Genomic DNA, 21,228 nt, shown 5'->3' with positions numbered 1-21,228 from the left:
GCTGCTGTTGTGCGGGCAAACAAAAGGTGAACTTGTGTAAAATACAGATGTAACATCTCAGTGTCTGCAGTGAGTTCCTTCTTTTCTCAGGAGGTTGAATCAGTTGACTTCATACTCTGCTTTTTTGCAGGATGTGATGATTGCTGATGTTACTGCTTTTCCAAATGTGTATGGTTTCATGTTTTTATATGTAAAATCAGTTTTGCCTTGAAACAGTTTGTGTCTAACAATGGAAGATCTTCATATTAGCAAAGTGGAAGTTTTGGTTTAGCACCTGAGCATTAATTTTATAATTTTTTTTGCCTGTTGCTGTATTGATATACCAACAGTAGGTGTCAGTCTTTGCCTAAACTATGATTGTAATATAACTATGAATAATGAAAGCTAACAGACGCACAGTTCTATTTATTTGTAGCCAGTATTTGGGGCATATGCATTTTTATGTTCTTATTTTACATGCACTTTGTCTGCTAACATCTTTTAATTTTCTCTGTAGAGATTATAGTTCTTGTTTATGTATAGTGTTTTAACAAATAAGGCCGAACTAATGTCCATATAGATGTATTTATTTCAGTTGTTTTTTGAAATGCTAGCAGCGCTCATATTTAGCTTTTGTAATTATTGCTTTATAAGTGATGTGAATCTGAGCTTATTGAAGTCTGATTGCTGGTATGTTCAGTAAAGCTTCTTTTACACAAACATCCTCCATATTTGGTTAATATGAACTAATAAATTGTTTATACTGAATGTGGTTTATTCATGAAAGCCTCTTGAAATAAACTGATAGAAAAAAAGCAGGAGCTTCTGTAGACCAGTTAAAAACATTCTTTTTATCAAACAGTTTAAAATAGATTTTGAAACCATCTTGGATGACCACAGTAATGTCTAATACCAAAACTTTATGTACAACAAATATACAAGGGAAGAGTGCTGGACGTGTTCCTGGACTGATTCTGATACTGATCCACGTTAGTTAACAGTAAACTAACGTAATAAACACAAACAGCTGCTGTGTATTTAAAAATACACACTGTGTGACACAAAATCCAACAAAGTAAAGAATTAATAAAAACCAAGAAATGATACAAACACCTTTGTCCCTGACACTACTGAGGTTGGCATCTGTCAGAAATATTTTAAGTGATTCTGGATGTTGAACACACTCCAGTTAGTTTCCATACAATCTTCTACATACTACTTTTAGTGCTTTGTACTGTCCCGAAGGACAAACGTGTAGAAACACAAGGCTGTACTCTGCCTCTCCCAGTTACTAACTGGCAAATGGACCATTACCTCAACCGATGTCCACACCTGTGAGGTTAAACAAAAGGAAAAAATAGTGTCCCCCTATCTGCATTTTGTTTAATTGGAGCCAGGTCTGCCCGTACTGTTTGTGGTGGATGGCAAGGTAACACGTTGTTCATCCATTCGTTTGGCCTGCGAGCGCATGATGAGGCTAAAGAAGTCCTCATCGGGTATAGTGGGACCCCGGGCTGAAGGAGGAGGGGGAGCGCAGCGTTGATCATCCAAACGGGACCCCTGGTGGAGGATGAGAGATTACACATCAGCTCTGGTTTATGCCTCTATTTTGTTCTTGGGTTGAAAAGCAGCCTGTTTACTTGAATGCTAAATATTTCGTAGTAACTGTGGCGAGTTTCACCTGGCACTTGACGAGCATATCAAAGAAGTTATCATCGGGCTCTGCGTTGTCAGCGTTGGCCATCAGGTGGCTGAGCACCGCCTGGTTGTTGTTGTGATTGACCCTGAGACCAGGCAGGCTTCCCCCAACTGCGCCAGAGTCCTCCAATCGCCGGCCTCGAGTGCCCCCGACATTAGCAGACTCTGACACAGCTACAAAAAAAAAAAAAATTGAGCATGACAGGGTTGTTATGATACTAAAATTTAAAACTATACAGATATGCAGGAAACTACTCAATACCACAGGGGAAAATAATGACCAAAAAAAAAATTAAGAGGCTTTTTTTTAAAGGCTAGAACAACACAAACAGCAGCACAATTTTTAGGTTGTTGGACAAAGTACAAAACAAAAACAATATATTGTTTGTATGTACATTTTCTGAAGGTAGTACAAAAAAAAAAGAAAAAATCCACCAAAATAACATTTATGTTGTCCTTGTAAAGACAATAAAGCTCCATTTCAATTTATTCTCATTTTTATAGCCCCAAATCATAACAAAGCTGCCTCAAGATACTAACCTTACAACCTCTAGAGCAAGCACACAGGTGACAGTGGTAAGGAAAAACTCCCTCTGATGATGTGAGGAAGAAACCTCAAGCAGACCAGACCCCGAAGGGTGACCCACTGTTTAGGATGTTCTAACAGTTACCAGGTTTTTACAAAGCTGAAGAAACAAAAAAATCAAACAACATGAAAATCTATGTGCAGTTGTTGAGATGAACATGCAAGCATTTATGTTACTGGGGGGGCGAGGGGTGTCATTCAGCATACTGGGTTTGCAGGGCCAGTGTTCAGTCATCATGCCGTCAATGGACCTGCAGTGTGCTGCATCAGCTTCATGGAATGGCATCTCGCGGTCAGTCCAGCATCCCATGGTCCACTGCTGCCAGTCCCACGGTAAATCCAAAGCTCAAATATGTTACTACATGCATCCACATTGTTTCCAGATTTCATCAAGTGAACAGTTTTGGGACGCTTCCAACTTTGGTTTTTAAACTGTTCTCAGATCTGTTTCAATGTTAACACAATTAGAGGTTAAGGAAAGATAGATTTAAGCCTTTCTGTAACGCCAGTCAGTAAAGAAATTTAAGACCAATATTATATAATTACGGATTACATTGAACCATGTCTTTGCTCTGAGTGTTTCAGCAACAAAAGAGATTTGACGGTTCCGCTACATCGCTCTGAGTAGCGTTACAAGATGTTTTCACAGAATAAAAAAAAAAATGTAGATTCCCATTTAGTTTGAGGTATTTAATTGCCAGAGGAATTGTCAGAAGAAAACATGAATAAAATCCTACTTCCTTATGTCTTGGTAATTTTAAGACTGTTGACAGATTTAAGCCATTTTAATACCAATTAAGGCCCATTACTGGACTGGTTTTTCTGCTAAGTGAGAGGAGGGGCCGGCTGTACTGTCAGAACAGTCTGCAGTGGTGGTGTTTGAGAGGAGGAAGTGAACAACACCGCACTGGTGGTATTGGTTCAGTTGCAAATGAATGTCCGATACTAAATTTTAGTTTGGGAGTACTGATTTTTTTTTTGACAACCCTTGAGTATAAATATTTGTAATTAGTTAATTTTGTGTGTGAACATACTGAACTCACATTTCCTAATAACTCTGGGAGGCGTCTCTGGTCCACTGTTCAATGATAACTTGCTGCCTTTATTCTGGATTGCACAGCGTTGGTCATCCATACGGTTGCTCTGGAAACGACTGAGGAGGTCAAAAAAGCCCTCGTCTCCGAGCACTTCAGGGCTGACTCGCTAAAAGAACAAATGCACATTGGATGACTCGTTTAGGCCGCTAGATTCTGGGTGTCTGTGACATGAGTGCTTCATACCTTCTGCACTCCCTGTGAACTGGTCTGGCTGGTGTCCAGGGTGTTGCTGGTGTCCTGGAGGATTTTACTGTTGCTACTTTTACACTTTTTCCCACGCAGACGGCTGACGAAGAACAGTTTGGAGGAGCTCTTAACCAGGGAAGGTTTTGATTGTTTGCTCAGCATGTCACTGTTCCACTTTTGACCCTTCAACACAACAAAAGTTACATTACCTCAATGCAGAAAGGAAAAAGGACAAAATTAGCTTAAAAGCTGAAACAAGAAAACAAAAAAACAAGGTGGGGATGTACATTCATTTTGTCTGGTGTGAGTTGCATCAGCTCCAGGTTCTCCATGCTGAGCCTCCTGCTCATCCTGGGCCTCGCGCCTGAAGCACACGAACACTTTTAATATCTGTCACTCAAACTGTTAAAGACATCACAGAAACACCAGTTTTTATGTTACCGTGCAGGTTATAGTCGACCTCTTTGTTCTCAGAAAGAGTGGAATTATTAGTGCTGTAGCTCAAACCCAAAACCATCTGGAGGTCTGACACGTTCATACGAGCCGTCAGCTCCCCGCTCCTGTCGCCAGTCTGAAAATGTCACACGGAGAGGAGGTAAGTTACTTCACCACGTTTTGGAAATTATTTTGTACAAGGACAACTGTTCGCATCATGTTTTACACAAATTCCTCAGATTTGTTCAGTGTGATGTTTTGCCTGTACCTCTCTGCAGATCTCAAGGTGTTTCTCAGCAAACTGCATGGCCTGGTCGTGGTTCCCCAGTGCTGTGTGAGCATTCCCCAGACTCCAGCATGCTCGGCCTTCTCCGATCCTGCAGCAAGAAACTTAATTTAAGTCCACATGTTGTCCACAGTCTAAGCAGGCTTTTCTTGCTTCGATTGAGTGTGACCTGTCATTCAGGTCCTGGGCTATGATGAGGTGTTTCAGGTGATAGTCGATGGCTCGCTCAAAGTCCTGGAGGAGTGTGTAGGTGTTGCCTAGACTGTAGCAGGCCTGAGCCTCCACAGCTCGATCCTTCAGCTGTCGCGCCAATTGTAGCGTCCTCCTGACAGACACAGACACACACATCAATATGCTTCAGCATCAGCACATGGCTTCAGACTTTGCAGACATAACTGATCAGGCAGCACAGCACAGCACAGCCGGGGAACATATTCTGGAGTGTAAAAATGTGGATATTATCACAGGATTTCATATTTTACGTGTCTTCTTCTTTGATTGAGGGTGTGGGGCATGATGGCATCCTTGTGTAGAGGAAAGTGACAAAACTGTTGACCCACACCTCATCATTTAAAGTTCAAATATGTTGAACTGTGAAATTTGCTGATAAGACGACAACTTGGCCCACATTAAGAACTCGGACCCAGTTCCTCTGTATCCATACACAATTTACCTGCGCAGCGGCGACTATGCTGCTCACAGCGAACAAGACATTCTTACTAATACAAACCTGCCAACTTGCATTTTTCGTATCACACACGCATTCTGACATCAAAGCATGCTGGTATAATGTGTCACTGAAACATACAGGAAAAAAAAAAGACCCTCAAGCCTACCAAAAAGCATAAGAATAGTTCAACCAATCACAGCACTGTATTCTGTCCACACAGCTACTTTCAACCAATCACAGTACTGCATTCTGTCCTGGGCAGTGAGCGCCGCACACAGTCCACAGAGACTGCTCGCAACGGCAGCTTGGTGCTGTAGGCCAATCGTTTCTGTCCTTTCTGAGCATTTTATTTGAAATATCTGAGATAATACAATTTGCTGTGCGGTTAGTTGTGCTAACGGACCATATAAGAAGTCGGCCCTCCAGCATTTCTGTAAAGTAACATTCCCAATGGTAGCTTGGTTAGCTCCACTGTGAAGCCATGAAAGCTATAAACCACTCATAATTTTTAATACCCAAAAGCCACAATTCTGCAATTTCTGATGCATCAGAAATTGCAGAATTGGTGTATACTGATAATATGTTTCATGTTGTCAACATTAATGAGAGAAGCTCCTCACCATCAGATGGCACATCATGAATGGTAAAGTTCTTACCACTTAAGGTGGCCTTGTTGCCACAGATAAGCTTAAACCTATTTAAGGACATCATTTTAACCAACTGCATAAGTGACAACAGCCTTTCTTGAATAAACTGAGAATCACAACTAACTTAGATAAATCAGTTTTTCAACCATTTTTTAATGTAGTTTTAGATTTTTTTACAATTAGAAAATAATAGAAAATTTACAATCACAGCTGTGTGGATGATAACAGCCTTTCTTCAATAGATAATGCAAGAGATATCAATTCTGATTATTCAGGGTAGAGAAATTTACTTATTTTCAAAGATCCAAATATTTTTTCATGTAATTTACACGCTAGATAGCCACTGACTGACCTGAAGGGCTGTCAAGGTGTGCGCTGCCTCTCAGGTTAGCATTTCCAGTTTCAGTGTCGACTGTCCACTGAATTTGCATGAGATCTCCATTAGTGTGAGATCTCGTCTATTATCACGCTGGGAAAATTTCAACATTTGGCATGTCTGGTTTCAGTGTCAACTCAACATTTGGCATTTCCGGTTTTGGCATCACTCTACCATAGAGCGAGCACCACCGCCAGCACCTGAGGTTCTGTTGCTTTGCTCATATAAGACTGCTTAAAATTACTGTAAATGGTGAAAAGGTGGACAGTCACTCATTTCTTGTTAGTTTGATGGAGAAGCAAGTTTGCCAAAACAAGTCCAAAGTATGGCCACAGACACTGCTGCAGTCATCTCCAAGTGCATTATGTACAGTATACTAAAATACTAGTACTTTTAATGTACAGTTAGCAGACTCATGGACAGCAGATTGGGCAATGATAGTGTATGAGCAGTTTAAACTGTTTCCAAGAAACTTCCAAGATCACTAAATGTTGTTTGTTTATGTATGTTTATAAGAGTGCCACAGCCAAAATAAATTCACGATGTGGAAAATTTGCTCTGGCACTCTTAAATCCTGAAATTAAACATACAGGTGTTTAAATCATAGCAGCATTACCATGACATCAACTATAATGATGCTTTTTTTTTTTAATCCCGCAGAACAAACATCACCATCACTGGATACCTGTGTGGACCGATCAGTTTGGCTTACTTGTAGTGCTCTGCTGCCACTTCAAATTCCCCCAAAAAGATGTAGGCATTTCCCAGGTTGCAGTAAGCTCGTCTTTCTGCCGAGCGGTCGCCAAACTCTTTAGCTATGAGCAAGCGCTGTGGAAAGGAACGGAAACACTTGTTCATTTCACAGGTTCACTGCAAGTGGAGGGGTGAACTTTCAGTGATGATGCATGATCATGGAGTACAGTATGGTGTTTTGGTACACACAGGGTGTTCAGGGTTACACCACACCTGTTCATGAGAATCTACTGCATTGTTAAATTTTCCCAACAAATAATATGTGTTGCCAAGGTTTCCATAGGTGCGGCCCTGGGCAGCCCGATCGCCAAGCTCCTTTACTATCGCCAAGTTAGCCCTAGAAAATTCACACAGAAGCAAAACGTCAGGCAGAACTGTTAGCAGCGAGGCTCCCCCCCCCCCAAAGTAGTGCATACTGAAAATGAAAAAAATAACCGGTGTCGCAGACCAAACGGTACCCCCTCCCCCTAAAGATTGGTCCGCCTGCCTTCACTGCGCATGCATCATTTGCGACCACCGCAGCTTGTCTGAGACGGAGTCTCTTCCCCCAAAGCGATCAAATGGATTAATGGGATTATTAAGCACCAGATAATAAAGTAAAACCTCTTAAATCATTCTAAAGTCAGTTTAAGCAGAAACAATGCAGTTTTAAGCAGAAACGAGGCAATAATCTGTGACGCTTTGAAATAATGGCGGTGTATTGAATGCACCAGCTAGCAGCTCACGTTGCTGCGGCGCTCTGATCGCTTCCTCCGTCGTTTATGATGAAATAATGCTGACTTTATGTGGAAATGATTATTGTATAAAAGCTTCAGATATCTGTTGCTGAGATAGATGATGACTGGATTTATGAAGCAGAAATGAGGTGATCAGTGATCCGCGGTTGATGACGAATGCACAGTGAAGGCAGGCAGACCGATTTTTAAGGGGGACCGTTTGGTCTGCGACTTCGGGTTAATTTTATGGGTGTCAAGTTGGGAATCTCACAACACCACTTGATATACCCATATCACCAATACAAGTACAATACAGGGAGTCATACACAGTGAATTTTACTGTGTATAGCACTGCATACTGACTTACTCATAGTACTCAGCTGCTTTCCTCAGTGCCATCATGACCTCCTCTGGAAAATCTCCAGGCTCAGCTCCACTCCAACAGATACTTTTGCCTTTAGCGTGATACACATTCCCAAAGTTATAGAGAGCTCTGGCCTGACCCACCTGACAAAAAACAACAACAACAAAAAACAAAACAAAACACATCAATGTCAAATTTTGAGAAGCTTCAAATGAAACTGCTCCATACTGTATAGTTGATCAATTGTTACATTTGCTATTAAAATGTGTGAATACCCTGTAGCTTCACCTTGTCATTAATATCCCTTGCTATATCCAGGTGCCTCTGACAGCAAACCACAGCCTCATCAAATCGCCCCATTACTTTCAGCGTGTTCCCGAGGTTTCCACTGGCTTTGGCTTCTCCAACCAGATCTCCAACTGTTCTATGAGACACACAGTAACATTGAATTTAAAAGTAAAGCAAACATTCTGATAGCAGACATTTGTGTGTTCCTGCATACATGTATGTCCAACCTGGTCAAGGTGAGGTCGTGTCGGTGGAATTCCAGGGCCTTGGCGTAATCGTGCAGGTGGAAGTAGGCATTGCCGAGCTGGCTGTAGATGGCACTGAGCACCTGCAAGTCCTCCGTGCCCACCTGGATGGCAGCTTCAAAGAAGGAGACACCTGCTCTGTAGTCGCTCACCTTACAGAGACGTTCACCTTCCAATGCCAGCTCCAGGCAGGACACCTCCATCCTACAGCAAACACAAGCAGACTCAGGCTATCAAGCATCAAGCACAAACACAACTGGACAAGTTGACCCCGAACGACCTGAACCAAAAAAAGCCAATAACTCTTAATAATATTCGAAAATCAGTGGCTGCAGCCTAGACCCAACTGACCAGACTACACTACCAGCAAGAAAACAACACTTCTTTCTAAGGAAAAGCTTGAAACAGCGGAAATCAGTCACTTCCTTCCACTTTCAGAGAACAATGGCCCAAATTGGGATTTGTTTGTTTTGGTAGCTGAGCTCTTACAGTAGTGTTCAGAATAATAGTAGTGCTATGTGACTAAAAAGATTAATCCAGGTTTTGAGTATATTTCTTATTGTTACATGGGAAACAAGGTACCAGTAGATGAAGTAGATTCTCACAAATCCAACAAGACCAAGCATTCATGATATGCACACTCTTAAGGCTATGAAATTGGGCTATTAGTAAAAAAAGTAGAAAAGGGGGTGTTCACAATAATAGTAGTGTGGCATTCAGTCAGTGAGTTCATCAATTTTGTGGAACAAACAGGTGTGAACCAGGTGTCCCCTCTCTTTGAAAGCCTGAGGAAAACGGGACGTTCAAGACATTGTTCAGAAGAACAGCGTAGTTTGATTAAAAAGTTGATTGGAGAAGGGAAAACTTATACGCAGGTGCAAAAAATTATAAGCTGTTCATCTACAATGAACTCCAATGCTTTAAAATGGACAACCAGAGACGCGTGGAAGAAAATGGAAAACAACCTTCAAAATGGATAGAAGAATAACCAGAATGGCAAAGGCTCACCCATTGATCAGCTCCAGAATGATCAAAGACAGTCTGGAGTTACCTGTAAGTGATGTGAGTTAGAAGATGCCTGTGTGAAGCTAATTTATTTGCAAGAATCCCCCGCAAAGTCCCTCTGTTAAATAAAAGACGTGCAGAAGAGGTTACAATTTGCCAAAGAACACATCAACGGGCCTAAAGAGAAATGGAGGAATATTTTGTGGACTGATGAGAGTAAAATTGTTCTTTTTGGGTCCACGGGCCGCAGACAGTTTGTGAGATGACCCCCAAACTCTGAATTCAAGCCACAGTTCACAGTGAAGACAGTGAAGCATGGTGGTGCAAGCATCATGATATGGGCACGTTTCTCCTACTATGGTGTTGGGCCTATCAAGGAATCAAGGAAATTTTATTGTCATATGCACAGAACAGAAGAACTTTCCTGCACAATGAAATGTGGCTACTGCATTTAACCCATCCTATTTGCCAGTAGGAGCAGAGGTCGCCATTAGGCGCCCGGGGACCAGCTCCAGATGTACATCCCTGCCTTGGTCAACAGCAGGGCTGAGCAATCCAACACCGACCCATAACAAACAACACACATAACACACAACACATAGGCCGGCCCGGTACATAAAACATATATATGAAGCAAAACACGAGGGAAAAGGAGAAGAAAAAAAACCCCTCATAGCCGCTGCATTACACAGCGGCAATGAGGAAAAAAAAAAATCCCATCAGCACCAAAAACAATAATCACAGAGACAAAACAAGGACACAGGACGACAACCGAGATTTGAAAGGACCAGTTTATCAGAACACTCCGGAAGGCAGCCAGTTTCGGCGCCGTCGACGGCCTTGTCTGACAGTCTGGGGGGGCGGAGGGAACAGCCCTGCGCAGGCTGAGAAAGTCCTGGACAGTCCACAGTTCACGTCAGAGCTGGAGAAGTTCGCATGCACGAACACAGTGCAAGCATGTGGAAAGTCGCACACACAGCAGTGGAGCAAAAAATTAATAAAACACCACAATTTACAGTACTTAATTCCTGTTATAATGAACGGAGTTAGCCTCCGCTTAGACGTACACCAGGAAGTACTGAAATGACGTGGATTACTGTTCTCCCTTTTATATTTTACATGAATTACCTGATGCGCCCCTCTCATGAAGAAATCAGCCGGCCTCTCGTTTCATGAAGAGTCAGCTTCTGTGTCATGAACACATCAGCCAGCATGGCATGTCCAGTGCGCAGTGATCCGCTGGTGACCACGTTGCAAATGTGATTTTTGCAGATTGCAGATGTGTTTTAATTATTACAATGTGGGGAAATCCCGCAGTGACACACGCCTCGTGGCTGCAGGTCACGGGAGGAAGCATCCCCCTTTGTCACTGCTGTGGGGGAAAAAAATAAAAACCACAAACCATAAAAAACACTGCAATTTACTGAATCCCTCTTATCGAGCAGACAATACAAGTATGATCCTTCTGTTCCTCTGTAGATGACCCATGGTCACACACGTACAGTCATGAAATGACATCAATGAAGCAGTGCGCGCTTATCATGTCCACATCTGCTGGCCCGGCGTGTCCAGTTGGCCCTGCATGTCTGTCCAGCAAGCGGCGTGCCGATGGAGAGACTCCACGTCATGTGGACCGTAGCTCATGTGGATGACGTGACATTCAAATCGCCATTTGAGTGTCCACATGATCAGACGGTCCTTTTCACATGGGACAGCTTGCCAGTGCGTGTGCCGAGCTGCTGCTCCAGCCCATGGCGAAAGCGATATATGTTTTAATGTATTTCCACGTGACAACAGCAAGCACACACACACGCCTCATGGCATAGAGTTGTAAGGTCATGTCTTTCAAAACACAGTACGTGTTCTCCAGCTGGGACCTCCAGGACCAGAGATCTCATCAGCAGCGGCTTGTGCAGACATGCCCATCTGTTCTATTAGCCCACAGAATAAAGTGTCTCTCTCCTTTTCTTTGCTCTATGATTAATCGCTGTAGTTATTTGTTATGTAATTGTATATGTAGTATTTACATACCTGTCCTGGCTGTGGTCTCTGTTTTTAATGTAACACTTCACGTCCATTGAGCCGTCATTTCCAGCTGTCAGTGCGTGGCTGGCCATTCCCCATGTGACCTTCTATACATAAATTACAGCATGTCATGCAACTATGCTCCTCCCCCACCACACGCCACATGTGTTGAGGCGGGAGGCAACACACTGTCACACCATATGTGTTGGGGGAGCGGGGGGGCATACACACTCAAGCCACATATTTTCGGCACAGCCACGCCCATGTGGGTTGCTTGGTGACGCCACACTCGTGGGCACTTAGACAATTCTCACAAACAGCTCAAATGTGGTCAGCTGCTCTCGTACCAAGAGTGTGAATATCCCCGCCTTTTCTAAGTGTCCAGCGAACAGTGTTGGATGTTCATGTGTGACACCTGGAATTTGGCCGACACCTGCCGAGAGGGGGATCGAATGAGCACTCACAGGGCACTCTGTCTTTCGGTCACTGCAGTGCATGAATGGTTGTGGCAACACGTATACGAGGCATTAGAGGTGGCTCAGATTTTTCACGAATGCCATTTGACTCCTCCTTCATGCGCCATTCTTCCTCAATCGTGTTACGTGTGAAGGGGCCCTTACTTCTGTTCTCATCATTCAACCTTTCAAACGTTTTGTTTAGGGTCCTTCAAACTGTCAACCTTTATGTTTTCAGGTTCCTTTACAGCTTTCATCTACATCACTGTGGCATGAAAAGTAGCTGAATATGTTGTTACTTTATTGTCATGGGAATTGAGAACTGGTTCAATTTGAGAACCGATTCCAAATTTTGCACTTGTTTGGAATCGGAAGTGTCAGACAGTTCCACATTGCAAGCTCATGTATCATAATTTCAAATGTAACATCATGATGTTAAACTGCATCTACCAACCAGGAAAACAACTGCACTGATGCTGAAAACCGATGTCGGCCATCATTCCTCCACACAGAAGATAACTGGTCAAGAATTGATAAGGGAATTGAAAATTAATGTTTGATTGGCTGAATCTATAATTTAACTTATTTAACAGCTTTAACAACACAACCTTGTTCCCAGTGCCCTCATATGTGAATTATGTTTTGTTGTTGCTCAACAACAGTTTAAATAAAGGATTTTGAATACAATAACAGTTTAAATAAATAATTTTTAATACAATAATGCCAAACTAGTATCATTTTCACATGGGCCATGTTTGCTCATTTGACTCTCTCCTCCTCTCTCCTCACACACATCTTCAACCGCTTACTCCAATTAAGGGTCATGGGGTGGGGTGGGGGTGGAGCGTATCCCAGCAGTCATAGGGCATGAAGCAGGGTACACCCTGGATAGGAGTCACAGAGCCACATATAGACAAACACATTCTCATCTGCACACACACCTATGGACAATTTCAAGTTTCCAATCCAGCTAACCTGCATGTCTTTGGATGTGGGAGGAAGCCGGAGCACCTGCAGAGAACTCATACAAACATGGGGAGAACATGCAAACACCACACAGAAAGGTCACAGGTGGGAATCGATCCCATGACCTTGCTGTGAGGCAACATTGCTAACCACTAAGCCACTGTGCTGCCCCAGCTGACTCTTGAACTTCATTTTTAACAATATGCTTAGTCAATGAATGACTAGACAAGAAATGCAATGTTTGCTCACAAGTTTACCACAAGAAAACACTGCCATGATTTCAGTGTAAGAAGTATTCAAAAACTGTCCAAAGTAACAAGAGTGCTGTGACAGCACAATATCACTCACTGGCAAATGCTGCTTTTGTACAAGTGCCTGCTACATTCTAATAACATTTCAAGGAATTGCACCAAGTTTCCTGAAATTCCTCCTAAGACAGAAGTTTATTTCAGAATGCAGGGACCAACTCATGAAAATGGTAGTGTTAAGGTTTGTTAATCAAGGGCCATAACTGCCAAGATGTGTCAATCTTGTACAATATTATAATATGCGTATTACCAACCTATAAGGAGGATTGGTAGTTTTCACTGAACATGCCATAAAATAATCCTTTATTTCAGGGAAATTTGGGAATACGTTTTCCCAAACAAGGCCCTGAATTGATGTGGATTAAAAAATGCGCAATTCAAAAACTAAAACTCTGCAAACTGTCATTTTTCAGGAAAGCAGCTCATTATGGGAAGAGTTCAGCCTCACATACAAACTCTATTTGGTTGTTTATCTTTGACTTTCCTTTTATATCCACCTGAGGCTTTGTGTTTCAGAGCCACTGACAATAACACACAATCTCATCTGAAAGCTTGACATGAAATAAACATCCTATTGTGTGCAATTGAAACAATGCAAAAACAACAAAGCATCTTGTTTCTTCTTTCAGTTAGGGTATAATTTTGCAAACAAAGCCAGCTGTTGTGTCCTAAACACCTAATAAAGCTCTTCTAATAATAAGGCTAGCCTACCTCTTGTTTACTGCCAAACTGAACACAGATCAATCTAACAATGCCACTATAGTAAATACTAGCCTACCTGCAAGCTTTTCGTATCTTACAACAACAATAGCAGCAGCAGCACATGGAACCTCAGACAGGCATCTACTGAGGCTTCCCTAAGAAAACATCCAGACATCAGCTCCTTCTCCTTCTCTGATGCATGGCGAGATTAAATTACAATCCTTTACTGAATGTAGGTGATCAAGAGCTTGTCAATTTGTACAAAAAAAAAAATTCATGTATAAAGACATTACTTTCCTATGGCATAAATCCAATAAAATAACTGACGTCACATATTGGAACAGTCAGGCATGTGACGCCATCACAGCATTAAATCTCCAAATGCAGGTAAGTAAAGAAACTGCAGAGTCAGCATTTTCTCAGGTAAGCTGCTTGCTTTTCTTTCAAGCTCTGACCTGGTCACCTCAGATTAGAGAACTGGTGAGCATTAAGAAGCTTTGTTAGACATGTCAGACATGATCCTACGGCTTAGTTTCTTGGAATCAACTGACTGACAATGCCCAACTTTACAGTAGAATCCAATGAAATGCAGACATCCTTCCTCTGAGCAGACATCTGCTCAGTTCAAACAAGCTAAACAAACCTGTGTGGCAAAAAAGCAAGCACTAATGAATTTTTCAAGCCTTTTTAAATATTGAAGCCGGCAACTGAAAGGTCACACCTGCTCCCAGAACTCTACCTTTGCCTGAATACAGAGGGACACCTGGCTGATGCTTTCGATAGGAAACTCACCTGCCTTTAGTCAACACAGTCACAAAACACTATGAAGAGAAAGGTTCAATTTACAGATACGTAACAGCATTGCTTCATAAAAAAACACACACACACACAAAACAAACAAACTTGAAACACCTGATCTCCAACCTGGTAGCATGGTACTTCAATATTAAAAAGGTTTTCAAGCAATCGCTATAAAAATGGTCTCATTAGAGAAAAAAAGACATAAAAAGGTTCTGTGCTTCACAAGTTGGGAGATTCCTACCTGTAGCGAACATGAAAGGACTGCTCCTCAGTTTGCGTGCTAACCCCTGAGCTGCTTGTATCCATTGAGGTACATAATATGAGGGAAAATCCCAGTTTCGATCCCGAAAAAATTGTTGCGTTGAAAAAATAAAAGCCAAGGAGAAGAAAAGAAAAAAAGTATTTGAAAGTTTGGCAACAGGAGAGGTGCCAAACTTAAAAAGTCACCCAGTGTGGACAAGTCTGTCGCCGTCCCTCTGCAAAACGTCAACAAGGGAATGTGACCCCATGGGTGTGAGATGGATCTGTCGAGTCTTGAGCATTAGTCCATGGGGCTGCTTTCGTTAATGGTGTTTTGCGTCACTGCTCATTGACCTTACATCAGCGGCCCACTGTAAAGAGAACACAAGACTCTGTCTGTGAGGACTCAGTCCGGCCACAGGGTGCCATGGCAACACCAACCAAACACCAGCAGGGCACAGGCACGCCAGGCAGGAAGTGAGAGAGGAGGATGGGAATGAGTGGGAAAGACAATCATCGGCAAGCTGTCAATCTAAAGCACGGGCTCCATTAATCCGTGGCTGGAGATGTGCATGAGAGCAAGCTGTGAATGCCTCACGAGAAAAGAGCTACACAAGCACAGGTAGAGAAATATACAGATAATTACTGAAAACAAGCGGCATGATTTTTGAAGAAAACTTACCAAACACTTAAAAAAAAAAAAAAAATGAAAAAGAATTACAGAATCGGGTTGTTTCCACCAAAGAAAAGCACAGTGAAAAGCAGCTGAATGGATAAAATAGACTGTGTCGAGACCAGAGCCGACCATTACTTCATTTCTCCATGAGGTCATGCTAGCCACACCCACTTGTCCTTAAAGTTTAGCCCTTTAACCCCACCCACCCCACACAAAGACACAGGCCAGATATTCACAAAGTCTCTCACAAAGACATGATTAACTACTATCAAAACTTAGGTTTAACAGTTATCATTCAGTAAAAATTCTGTCCAATCTTGACTGAAAGTATTCATTTATTTCTACATAATATTTACTTTTATGCAAACTGCAAACTTGCAGCCCATTTGTTTTGGGGCAGGGCTTCAAATTCCAATTCAATCAATCAATTTCAATCCATCAATTTTATTTATATAGCGCCAAATCACAACAAACAGTTGCCCCAAGGCGCTTTATATTGTAAGGCAAGGCCATACAATAATTACGTAAAAACCCCAACGGTCAAAACGACCCCCTGTGAGCAAGCACTTGGCGACAGTGGGAAGGAAAAACTCCCTTTTAACAGGAAGAAACCTCCAGCAGAACCAGGCTCAGGGAGGGGCAGTCTTCTGCTGGGACTGGTTGGGGCTGAGGGAGAGAACCAGGAAAAAGACATGCTGTGGAGGGGAGCAGAGATCAATCACTAATGATTAAATGCAGAGTGGTGCATACAGAGCAAAAAGAGAAAGAAACACTCAGTGCATCATGGGAACCCCCCAGCAGTCTAAGTCTATAGCAGCATAACTAAGGGATGGTTCAGGGTCACCTGATCCAGCCCTAACTATAAGCTTTAGCAAAAAAGGAAAGTTTTAAGCCTAATCTTACAAGTAGAGAGGGTGTCTGTCTCCCTTATCCGAATTGGGAGCTGGTTCCACAGGAGAGGAGCCTGAAAGCTGAAGGCTCTGCCTCCCATTCTACTCTTACAAACCCTAGGAACTACAAGTAAGCCTGCAGTCTGAGAGCGAAGCACTCTATTGGGGTGATATGGTACTATGAGGTCCCTAAGATAAGATGGGACCTGATTATTCAAAACCTTATTAGAAGAAGAATTTTAAATTCTATTCTAGAATTAACAGGAAGCCAATGAAGAGAGGCCAATATGGGTGAGATATGCTCTCTCCTTCTAGTCCCCGTTAGTACTCTAGCTGCAGCATTTTGAATTAACTGAAGGCTTTTCAGGGAACTTTTAGGACAACCTGATAATAATGAATTACAATAGTCCAGCCTAGAGGAAATAAATGCACAAATTAGTTTTTCAGCATCACTCTGAGACAAGACCTTTCTAATTTTAGAGATATTGCGTAAATGCAAAAAAGCAGTCCTACATATTTGTTTAATATGCGCATTGAATGACATATCCTGATCAAAAATGACTCCAAGATTTCTCACAGTATTACTAGAGGTCAGGGTAATGCCATCCAGAGTAAGGATCTGGTTAGACACCATGTTTCTAAGATTTGTGGGGCCAAGTACAATAACTTCAGTTTTATCTGCGTTTAAAAGCAGGAAATTGGAGGTCATCCATGTCTTTATGTCTGTAAGACAATCCTGCAGTTTAGCTAATTGGTGTGTGTCCTCTTTCTTCATGGATAGATAAAGCTGGGTATCATCTGCGTAACAATGAAAATTTAAGCAATGCCGTCTAATAATACTGCCTAAGGGAAGCATGTATAAAGTGAATAAAATTGGTCCTAGCACAGAACCTTGTGGAACTCCATAATTAACCTTAGTCTGTGAAGAAGATTCCCCATTTACATGAACAAATTGTAATCTATTAGATAAATATGATTCAAACCACCGCAGCGCAGTGCCTTTAATACCTATGGCATGCTCTAATCTCTGTAATAAAATTTTATGGTCAACAGTATCAAAAGCAGCACTGAGGACTAACAGAACAAGCACAGAGATGAGTCCACTGTCTGAGGCCATAAGAAGATCATTTGTAACCTTCACTAATGCTGTTTCTGTACTATGATGAATTCTAAAACCTGACTGAAACTCTTCAAATAGACCATTCCTCTGCAGATGATCAGTTAGCTGTTTTACAACTACCCTTTCAAGAATTTTTGAGAGAAAAGGAAGGTTGGAGATTGGCCTATAATTAGCTAAGATAGCTGGGTCAAGTGATGGCTTTTTAAGTAATGGTTTAATTACTGCCACCTTAAAAGCCTGTGGTACATAGCCAACTAATAAAGATAGATTGATCATATTTAAGATCGAAGCATTAAATAATGGTAGGGCTTCCTTGAGCAGCCTGGTAGGAATGGGGTCTAATAGACATGTTGATGGTTTGGATGAAGTAACTATTGCATGCAACGATTGCATGCAGAATTATAGTGACTTCATAAAAACATGATGAATTCTATTTTTTAAAGCCTTATTATTTAGTCTTTCTAATGCTGCTAATGATCCTAAACTAACTTTAGCACTACTTAGTAACTGCTTCTTATTACACTGCTTTTCAGCATCTCCTGCAAAAATAAAGGGAGCACGACTCTGCCAGGTTGTACCCAGAAATGACATAACCATAATTAAAAGTCATTAAAAACATCAATAATTACTGATACACTGAAACATTTCATTGTGATAATTTTTCAGCTCTGTGGTAAGAACATATGCTTTCATCAAAACTGACAATAGCTTTGAAATCCTCTTCTTGTCCAGCCTGTTATTCCTGCTGTTATTTGAATGTGAACGTCACAATACAGAGTACAGCAGAGGGTTTGACAGTGTGCGCGCTATATGTTCCTGCACATAAAAAAAACAAAAAAAAAAAAAAACAATCAATGCATGCCAGTGTTCATGCAGCACTTTACAACTGTGTTTGCCAAATGGGTGTGTTTATGACAGACCAGCTCTGCTCACAGTGTGCACGATTAGTAATTGCTTAACATGGACAAGTGATCCAAGAGAAAAAGTGGCTGTTTTGAACGACAGCCTCATAAGAGGTAATAACCGACTCTGTCACAAACAGGACATGACTGCATCTTAACCACAGGATAGAAGTGATCTATTTTCTTTGTGTGCAAAGCCCACTGATGCAGTGCAATGACAGAAATAGCTAAATACGGAAACAACACCACAAAGCACTACAGCATGACCCAGCAAAATGCCGAACCAAAACAAATAAAGAAATGAAGCAGTCAAATGTGTGCTGTGATACTGACCGGTAATTCTTTAACACAGGAACAGGAAATCTGGGAAACCTGCAAGGAAAAATTTAATAACTGTGAAAAAACGTACCTCAGAGTACACCTGAATACAAATGTATAACATAGCACTTTGAGACATGTAAAGAACAATTCATTTTTACCCGAGGCCAAACTATAGCCATCAGGTATTCTAAAGGCCTTGCATCCACCTGTCTGTTTGTGCTTAGCATAAGTCCAGTCCTATTACGTACTACCAGGGTCTTCAAATTCACAGGGAGCATTCTTGGGACACAGCGCTTGGACGACTTCAAAGATGGAAACCTTGACCTGTATTAAGAGGTCAAAAGGGAACATTCTGTTCCCTATTTTTATGATCATACGGCCAACGGTATTTCAGCATTGCATGATATTTACCCCAGGCTAAAATATGGCCATCGGGCATTGTGAAGACTTTGCGTCCGTCCGTCCATCTGTCTGTACTCATCATAAGACCAGTCCTATTACTGCCAGGGTCTTCAAATTCACAGGGAGCATTCTTGGGACACAGACATTGGACTAGTTCAAAGATGTGTAACCTTGACCTATTCTAAGGGGTCAAAAGGTTACATTCTTTCTACACACTCAGCATAACTCCATTCCTACTACTTCCAGGGTCTTCAAGTTCACAGGGAGCATTCTTGGGACACAGACGTTGGACAAGTTCAAAGACAGCTAACCTTGACCTATTCTAAGGCGCCAAAAGGTCACATTCTTTCTACACAGTCTTTTCATCGATTACATGTGCATACGGCCAAGGGTATTTGAGCATTGTTATATTTTATATATATATAAAGTGTCTCCAGGTCGTTATGGTTAGTCTAGCAGACCTGATTAAATGAAAAGGCATGAGCTCAAAAGCAGCTCTTTCAGTCAGAGACGGCACATTAGCTATTCTTAGTTTAACTGTAAGTGCAAGTGCTGAAAGAACAGCCAGTATTTGATAGAGGTCTGGACAAGTATTGGACCACAACCCCGCTTATTACTGTTACCACTGCTGTATTTTAAGTAGGGATTTAAAAAATGTTCATAACTAAATGCAAATTAACCAATACACTATAACCAGAGTATGTAATAAAATGCCCAAAGTTAATGAACAACAAAATAAAATGTTAAAGAATAAAATACAAAGACATGAAGTGTACATGTGACAGTTATTAGCACATTTGATGGATTGACAGTAAATCATTACTTTTACAGTCAGTTTTCTTTAGACAATACTGGGGAGGATACACAAACATTTCAAGCCTTGACTATGTCTCTGCAGTGATATACATGTCTCTGGGTTCTCGGCCTTTGAGATTAATAGGTGTTTGGGAGGAGCTTGTGGAATCATGAGGTCACTGGACAGAGGTGTTTGGCGATGATGATATCTTTGCAGGTGAACAAAGGTCCAAATCTTTAGGGTCCTGGTGCGGTCTGTCTTGCTGTATTGTTGTGAGACTTGGACTAAGCAACACAAGGACGAGGAGTGTCACTTGCATTGTGAGGGAGAATCAGCTATGACATTTTGGCCAAGTGGCCCATTTTTCTGTGCATGCTCTAGCACACAGGTGTCTGAGTGTTGAGGATCCCCGTAGCTGGAGAAGGCCAAGGGGATGCTCAAATTTCACCTGGCTGCAAGAGATAGATGGCTATTTTAGAGATGTGGGAATGGACTGGTCTGCCTGGATGGTTATGATCCAGGACTCAAGGCGGTTCTGTGGTGTCAACAAAACATGCATGACTGACAACCATTGGCAACTTTGAAGTGTGTAACTGGAGAGACCGTGCAACTTTGGTCTGTGAGACTGTTGTGAATAGTACGGAGGAACACAGACGGGCTTTGTTACAACAAAACTGATTACACTTCAGTCTACTATGTACATTCTGACAGCTGAATCTTCACATCTTTGTCTGTTAAATTTATTTCTGAACACATTTGTCACAAGAGTAGGCTGTATCTGCTATGTACTATTATTGGATAAAATATTAATTATCAAGTATCATTTATTGTAACTGATGCACGTAATGTGTTATTAGTAAACACATGAAATAGCCACGTACTCAAAACTAACCTCTACTAGACTCATTAACATCAGGTCCATTGCCATGGGGTATGTCCTTCAGATTTAAATTCTAGTTCACATGAGTATGCGTTTAAAACTGTGATGAGTGAATTAAATCACATATAGCTTTAGCGAAATATTAGCTTGTTTGTTTGTTAGCTGCTCAACTTACGTTAGATGATCCAGTTCGAACGCTTTGGAATTCTCCTCCTTTTTCCGTAGATTTCTCAAAGCAATAGAAACCCAACACCGACTCACAAAACACCTACGGTGATGTAAACACAACGCGCATTTATCAAATCAAATCCAATACTATATATATATATATATATATATATATATATATATTTTTTTTTTTTTTTTTTTAAGTCTCATTTAACTTCGATCAGAAGAATCTTGGGTTGTACTAG

General features: G+C 41.5%; 1 protein-coding gene across 2 annotated transcripts; it reads right to left on the bottom strand.

The window, feature by feature from the left end:
- Positions 1-805: 805 nt before the first annotated feature.
- Positions 806-21,137, bottom strand: gpsm2 (G protein signaling modulator 2). 2 transcript variants are annotated; one of them, XM_034184127.1, is made up of 16 exons: positions 20,991-21,137; positions 18,750-18,788; positions 14,830-15,199; positions 8,309-8,530; positions 8,082-8,217; positions 7,797-7,936; positions 6,927-7,050; positions 6,673-6,788; positions 4,437-4,592; positions 4,250-4,358; positions 3,988-4,117; positions 3,834-3,910; positions 3,544-3,729; positions 3,307-3,466; positions 1,661-1,851; positions 806-1,539 (listed from the first exon to the last, which is right to left on the bottom strand). In XM_034184127.1, the coding sequence occupies exons 3-16, from the start codon at positions 14,892-14,894 to the stop codon at positions 1,363-1,365; spliced, it is 1,989 nt and encodes a 662-aa protein (XP_034040018.1). In that variant the 5' UTR covers positions 14,895-15,199; positions 18,750-18,788; positions 20,991-21,137; the 3' UTR covers positions 806-1,362. The 2 variants fall into 2 exon arrangements, with proteins under 2 accessions (XP_034040018.1, XP_034040019.1); XM_034184128.1 differs by lacking the exon at positions 14,830-15,199 and having other exon boundaries at positions 20,991-21,136.
- Positions 21,138-21,228: the final 91 nt, after the last annotated feature.

The sequence above is a fragment of the Thalassophryne amazonica genome, chromosome 12, assembly GCF_902500255.1.
Source record: "Thalassophryne amazonica chromosome 12, fThaAma1.1, whole genome shotgun sequence".
In the NCBI taxonomy this organism is placed as follows: domain Eukaryota; kingdom Metazoa; phylum Chordata; class Actinopteri; order Batrachoidiformes; family Batrachoididae; genus Thalassophryne; species Thalassophryne amazonica.
This window is presented reverse-complemented; position numbering and strand designations above follow the sequence as displayed.

Excerpts from the sequence above, each read along its gene's own strand:
- gpsm2 (XM_034184127.1), bottom strand. The coding sequence starts at position 14,894 with ATGGATACAAGCAGCTCAGGGGTTAGCACGCAAACTGAGGAGCAGTCC. Across the intron at positions 7,051-7,796 it reads AAAGCAGCTGAGTACTATGA|GGCTAACTTGGCGATAGTAA; the intron begins GTAAGTCAGTAT and ends TGAATTTTCTAG. Across the intron at positions 6,789-6,926 it reads CAGTAGATTCTCATGAACAG|CGCTTGCTCATAGCTAAAGA; the intron begins GTGTGGTGTAAC and ends TCCTTTCCACAG.